Source organism: Diadema antillarum, unplaced genomic scaffold (genome assembly GCF_040938485.1).
Source record: "Diadema antillarum isolate AM-2024a unplaced genomic scaffold, OU_Dant_1.0 seq00000743_RagTag, whole genome shotgun sequence".
In the NCBI taxonomy this organism is placed as follows: domain Eukaryota; kingdom Metazoa; phylum Echinodermata; class Echinoidea; order Diadematoida; family Diadematidae; genus Diadema; species Diadema antillarum.
Genome location: NW_027271640.1, coordinates 278,807 through 286,043, shown reverse-complemented (window position 1 = coordinate 286,043; position 7,237 = coordinate 278,807). Strand labels below are relative to the sequence as shown.

Genomic DNA, 7,237 nt, shown 5'->3' with positions numbered 1-7,237 from the left:
CTCTTACAGTTACCGCTAATTTGCATTTTATGTAAATTATTTTTGTACGACCAATTCGAAAAGGCATCTATCGTGTTCATTGACCTACAAAATATAAGTTTATACATTTAAATCTTTAAAATTGGATAACGGGAAGCTGAGATCTGTCAATTTCCTCTCATTTCAGGTGCTAATTTGCATATTATGCAAATTTTACTATTTTGCCCCGCTGGATTTTTTGGGACTTTTAGTATGGTGTTCAGGAGGCCTCAACGACTTGCTCTGCAGTAAAATTCCTACTGTTGCAATTAGTGGTGGGTTACCCCCTAAAAATCGCTAGATTGACTGGACTATGAAGACCTCTGCCCTGTCTGCCTGACAGCCTGAGCTAAATGCAGCAGCGTTTCGTCAACGGCGATAGTGTGCGTTGCATCACGGAAGTAAACTGGTATAATGCTGTTATGTACATGGCGAGCTCGCCAAGTGCAAGTATAAGATAAACTTCCCTGATTGCAATTGCGTTGCATCAGACCAGTATTTGCGTCTTGAGCTAAGCGAAGGACTTAGTTCGTTTCACCCTAGTGATAATATTTGACTGTCTGAGCTATATGTAGCCTAATTGCACTTTTGGAGAGACATCAACAATGAAAAACTTGAGATCTCAACAATATTCTACGAACTACAAGATGACCATGGTGCGACAACAGATAAGGTCTTCTGCACTGAACAATTTTTACTGGAACCACCTTTGGCGGGGATTGCTCTTTTGGCGATTGAGAAGTCGCATAATCTGCACAAACTCAGTGGCAATGGCTGATTGCATACATCCGAATGGGGCGGACTAAAAAAAAAATGTAAATACTGAACAACGACGTAATCACGTCATCATTTTTAAATACCAAGATTTTCCATAATCTATAACCAAGGTACATTAACTGCTATGGTGACTTCCCTAATCCCCCCCTCCCACACACACACACACACATTTGTGGCTCGTAAAAGAAAAAGAGCGAGAGAAAAAAATGGGAAAACAAACCAAAACACTCATGACTTTTCGACGGTTCCATCCTCAGATTCCTCTAATCAGGGAGATATAATAGGACCCCTCCCTGCTCTAAATTGAGAAGTGTAGTATTAATGACCCTTGACCACGTTCAGCTCTCATTAAAAACGAACAAACAAACAACATAAACTTTCCGCATCCTCTGATACCGACAATCACCATAGCTACCTTTAGTCTCACTCTTTTGTAAAAAGTGTGTTGTGTTGTGTGTTGGTGTGTTTGTGTCTGGGTGAATTTGTGTGTTTTCATTAATCAATCTTCCGCAAGTTAAAAAAAACCCAGCTTTTTAATGAAGGATTGAACAAAACATTAAAAAACAAAGAAACAAGATAAGGGTATACTTTCATGTAATGTGTATAATCACATTGATTCATGTGATTATTTCACAAACAGCACATTTATATTTCACAGATATTACATGTGGTTGAATAACCAGAAACTTCGACACAACATAAACTTGCTTTAAAGACAGGCATTTTGCGAAGTCGTCTTTCATCGCTTCCAATAATAGATAAGAACAATAACCCGAAAGTTCCAATAGGACTACCAAAATGGCTCCAAGACATTTGGTCCTGCGAAAATAGCTCCCATTTAATGTCTGCATGCTAACCTAAACATAATTTCTTCCCATAAAATTACTTCTAATCCTCATCCTCATCCTCATAGTTATGTAGGTGCCTTGGTGAAAGGGAGACCGACTACTCACCTTCCATGCCATAGAAAGTTCTAGAATTCAACTTTTGACTCACTCCACAAAATTAATGCTGATGATTGGAGACGGAGAGGCAAATGTGAAGACGTGATCTGTATGCTAATTCAACTGAGTGTGGATATATCATTGTATTCCATGTAAATCTTCTTCTTTCTTTCTTTCTTTTGTGTTTATGAAGACCTGCCTCGGAGGCCATTTTCATTCAAAATATTCGTGTATGCTTTGAGTTTGAATTAATATGAACATCATAGTGCTAAATGCTTTGCAGGTATTTTACACCTGATATCCATGTATCAGTAGAAGCGCAATGCCCTACTTTGCATGGAGTGTAAATTTCGCGAGAATGTTTGGCTCACGATCAGAGATTAGACTACAATGCATTATTCGTGTAGCGCCCGTACACCTAAAGCTATTCTCGCATTTCGCAACGGTGCTTAAATATTGCCAGGCTGTATCTCAACCTCTGTTATATATTATTCCCTTATGTTTAATATGCACGCGGTTGATGCACATCTTTGCTGTCAAGCATACGTTGTCCGTACTTTATGAATATTCATCAGTACGCTGCGCCCACGGTTTTTTTTTTTGTTGTTTTTTTTTTATATCTTAAAAGCCGATAAATGGGGGCTTCACTTGCCGCCCTCTTGCGGCAACAATTAGACAGCGCAAACGCAGGTTCTGGACCAGATCGAGTCTCGTCGAAGTTGCGCAAGAGGATCTCGCGAGACCAAGTGTCATCATTCTACCTTGGAAAACAATTCTCCATTCGGCTCCCGCCAGTTTGTGAGTTGATAAGACGCATTCAAACCCAGAATGAAGATGGGATATTCGAGACATCTATCTGGTTCTCTTGTCCATTCCACCAGATGGAGCTGTCAGATAGGGCGAGGGAGATGGCTGAGTGTAAAAATGCAGGTGGATCTTCGATACAATCGGAAGTCATGAGGTAAGTGGTCAGTAATTTCTATTTTACGGCTGTACTCATTTCGAACTTTTGATGTGCCTGTTGCGTTACGTGGTTGTAACTATTACAACTATCTACCGATGTATCACATTATTATAAGACACTTCTTTGTGTATTTGAATTATCGTCTAGATCAATTTAGTCTGCTCCACTTTCTGGTGATGTAAAACCGCTTTGGCTGACTGATTTTGTTGCTGGGTAAAAATAGCCCCCTTGCAGACTAATTATTAATGGACTATAAATAGTCGGAGAGAGAAAGAGAGTGATCGCACTTTTCATTTACATCTGGTTCTCTCTGTAACCATGTAAAATACGTCATCCTGGGTTATTAACCTAGGGTTGCAGAAGGCAGATAATTTATAGTAAATTTAGATTATATTAATGGCGACATGAATTGTAATATGTTTTGAGATGCAGTCTCGTGACAATCAGAACGTCTTTTAGAGGATCATCACGAATTATAATTCGACTCAGCTTGTAAACTCTCCTACGAGGGTTACCAAAATACCGAAACTATTTTGTATTTGATAATGACGAACAATGGAGGTTAACAGAGACTCCAACTCTCCCGTTTTCGACGGGAGATCTCCCGCCGAAAACCCATTTTTGCAAAATCTCCCGTTCTCCCGTTTGAGATTTAATTTCTCCCGCCCTGGCTCAATGTCTCCCGTTGGAAAGGATTTCTTACTTATTGCTATCGTATGTTGCAAAAATAAGCCTTAGATAGCACCAGAGAGCATCTATAACCCTAGGAACTTCGCGCTTCGCACACATAAACTTGGGTCTCCCGTTTGCTACGGGTTTCAGATGGGAGAAACTCCAGATCAGAAGGTGCTTGGGGTTGGAGTCTCTGGGTTAAGATAATTATTGTTTAGTAATAGGTAGGTGTGCATTGTTTAATGCACCTGGAGTAAAGAACGAGTTCGCAATGCGAATCGTTGTTACAAGTTAAGCGTAATTATACATTTTTTTATATGAATTCTTACATCAATGGTGTCAATTATATAATATGTTAAAATATTGAAAGTTGTTAAGATGAAATAGTAGTAAATAATAATAATAAGAAATATTCATATAAAGCGTAATACAAACGCGGACACTGTATCTTTTAAAAGAAACTATGGTACGGATTATTAACAAGCACGTCCCTCTCAAAAAAACAATGGATAAGGAAACAAGAACCTCCCATGGATGACATCAGATAATCATCTTTGCCCATATTCATAAGAGAAATTTAAAGAAAACACTTGCAGAAAAAGCAAAGTTAGACATTAATTGGAAGGAATACGGCTGAGAAATCAAATTTGTCCAAAGATCCGCCAAGCAAAGGCTGAATGCATAACCAAAGTGTAAAACAAAGCAAAAATAACAAGCAATAACTTCGGAAGTCTTGAAAATCCCATGCCAAGCTAATAGACCTATACATGTATAAATGCCTCTAAAAATCTGAATTTAGGAATAATTAGCATACACTGACTCAGTAGCTCCATGCGTATACAAGCATACATGTATCAATGTATACACACACACACACATACACACACACACACACACATATATGTATATATATACTAATATATAGTAATACTATTGATGAGGAATATTGTGTAAGGCAACATTTTTGTATGCCATGCGAACAAAAAGCTGAAAAAGTGACACGAATCTCTTACTTTTCCATAATTGCAGTTATTGACCATCAGCCTGATGTGATTCAAAGAACGTTCGTATGATTACCACAAAAAAAAAAAAGAAAAAAGAATCAGACCCAGGTCCATCAAACAAACTGACCCCTTCTCAAGTAATAAAGATATAATATTTTGATAACAATGTAGGGGTACGCAAATTTGTATTCACAATTTGATATTGCCTTATCATCTATGATTAAAAAGAATATTATTGGACAATCCATTTTTTTTTTTATTTAGTTTACTCGAAATGACCTACCACTGGTTTTGGTCGTTTTTGTAGTCAAATACTCAATATTATATGCTTGTATGTACACATGTAATATGATAATGATATTACATGTTTTCGTGTTTACAGAAACGTTTTTTTTTGTTTTGTTTTGTTTTGTTTTTTGTTTTTTTTTGCCCGCGTATTTCAGCTTTGAGCTCTTTCACCGCTGTTTTGGAGCAACACTCCTGCAGACAGAGATGGAGATTGGGTACTTTCCCCGCGGTGGACCAATGGTGGATTACACATGCGAAATGTTCGGTGTCAGATTGGGCGTGTCCGTTACCAGAGCGATGAAGTACAAGGCGGAGTTTGAGAATGAAGACGCAGAAAGATTACTGGACAAGAAACTGACAGGTGAGTGTCACGTGGAGTTTAGGGTTAGGGATTGGGGGGGGGGGGGCAATGAAACCCTTCAGTTATGGGCGTACCGATCGTAGGAACAGGGAGGTATTCCCATCTCCCTGGTAGGAATGTGCGTCCTGAAATGTAATATGCATCGCTTCTGAAGTTATTATAATGAATTAGGGAGGTGGTTTTTATCCATGATATCCATTGTTTGCAATAAGGACGTTTCGCTGTTTTTTTTTAATTATTAAAAGAACAACGAGCTAACAATTTGACAGAATAAAGGACACATTACAAGCGCGACAGATAAACAAACAAACAAAACACAGAAAACACTTAATTGTAGTGTAATAGCGTTCGTCAATGCAACCACAGTCATTATTCAGTCTTTCGAATTTTGTTACTGGCTGCCTATTTCAAGGGCATTCATCCATGGAGGGCGTGAATATGTCCCTAGAATTGAATGATTGATAAGTATTTGAATAAAAAACTGGGTGCTAGTGTACTTTCGCACCTTTTTTTTCAAATAATATCCATACATGCACAAACTCATCCTTGCTAAATAAACTCACTTGTTGCGACGTTCTGATGCCACATCTATTGGGCTTCTTCGGACGCTGGAAATGACGCTCCCGTTGATGAAGTACGAAACTTATCACGCACGACAGCTTTCGATGATAGACAAGGCGTATTTCTGCACAATCCCTCACTACTGTTTGAACATACGGACTGTATACGGATCTTTCCATCAACGGGAGGGTCATTCGCCCGAAGAAGCCAAGTACATGTATATTGATATCTTACGAAACGGTCGCAACAAGTGAGTTTATTTCCTGTTTTTATTAGAATAATTATAACGATATTGTATTTCGACTGGATGAATGTGAAGAATTTACATCAGTATCTACTGATCAGTCAAAATTTCGAAGTTTTTTGTTAGCTCGTTTGGTTTTGTTTGGGGTGTATACTTTTTGACTAGACTAATATACAGTGGCGGATCCAGAGAGGGCGCAACCGGTGCGCTCCCCCATTTAATTTTCGTTAAAAACAAGAAAAAGAAAAAAAAAATGAAATGAAACCCGGAAGTGGCACCAGAAATATTAGTCACCCCCCCCCCCCTTTACAGAATTGTTATACTCTCACATTATGATGTTACTGGGAGTCGATGTCCGCCTTGAAATCACCTAACCTCAAATTATCTAACCTTAACTGCACTGACGTGCACAACGCGAAGTCGATTCACTATTAAAGCAAATACTGTATGCGCATGCGCAGAACTTTTTTGTCTTCTGATATCGGCTTCGCAAAAAAAAAAAAAAAATCTAAAACTCCCTAATACAGTGTTTATCATTATGAGTATATTATTTTTCACTTTAACGTCATGTGTACAGCTGTCAGTAAAAAATACAATAGGCTCTTCCCTTTACAAGCAAAATATTGAATGAAGAGTTTGTTTGCAAAAACTGATAAGTCCATTTTTGAAGATTTTGAAGTACAGTCTCTGTCATAAAGTACAAAATAATACCTCTTAAACAATATATTGGTCACTACATATAAAGGTACATTTTTGAAGTTATGGCCAAAAGAAGCAAAAACATTCTTATTATTCTCTCTATTTTTCTTGACTTTTCATCGCAAATATCTCCATTTGACAAATATGGACTTATCGGTTTTTGCAAACAAACTCTTCAAATTAAGATTGTGTTTTCATTTCAGGGATCATTGACGCCACTACGAATGCAGTGGACAAGTGGTGTAAGGTGCTCCATATCTGGGCGACCTCAGCAAAGGTGGCCGACACTCTCGCTGCAGTATACAAGGATCTGTGCCCGGAGGTGAGGCAAGATACTGTTGTCATGGTGACAGTCGTTACCCAGCCTCATCATCCGCTTTTCAGATGAACGCTTCATCCGTCAAGTCATGTGGAAGAATACAAGACAGGGCTTCTCAACATTTTTTTTTTAATTTGTATGTTTCGTGGAATTCATTGCATTGCATACAAGCTTGAATCATTACATGGTATAAATAACGCAAGCAAGAAAAACAAACTTTTACGAGCCGATGTAAGTTAGAAGTAGGATAGAATGGTTGAGAAATTCACAAAATTCTCCACCTCTCTATCCCGAAGCCTATTTCAGTTCGTAAAAGTTTGTTTGTTTGTTTGTTTGTATGTTTGTTTGTTTTTTCCCGAGGCCCAATTATCTAGTATTCATTATTT

At 38.2% G+C, this 7,237-nt stretch overlaps 1 protein-coding gene across 1 annotated transcript; it reads left to right on the top strand.

Annotated features, from left to right (window-relative positions):
• The first annotated feature begins 2,617 nt into the window (after positions 1–2,617).
• Positions 2,618–6,920, top strand: LOC139738457 (AAC-rich mRNA clone AAC4 protein-like). Its single transcript, XM_071649080.1, has 3 exons — positions 2,618–2,700; positions 4,823–5,028; positions 6,736–6,920. The coding sequence occupies exons 1-3, from the start codon at positions 2,621–2,623 to the stop codon at positions 6,918–6,920; spliced, it is 471 nt and encodes a 156-aa protein (XP_071505181.1). The 5' UTR covers positions 2,618–2,620.
• The last annotated feature ends 317 nt before the right edge of the window (positions 6,921–7,237 follow it).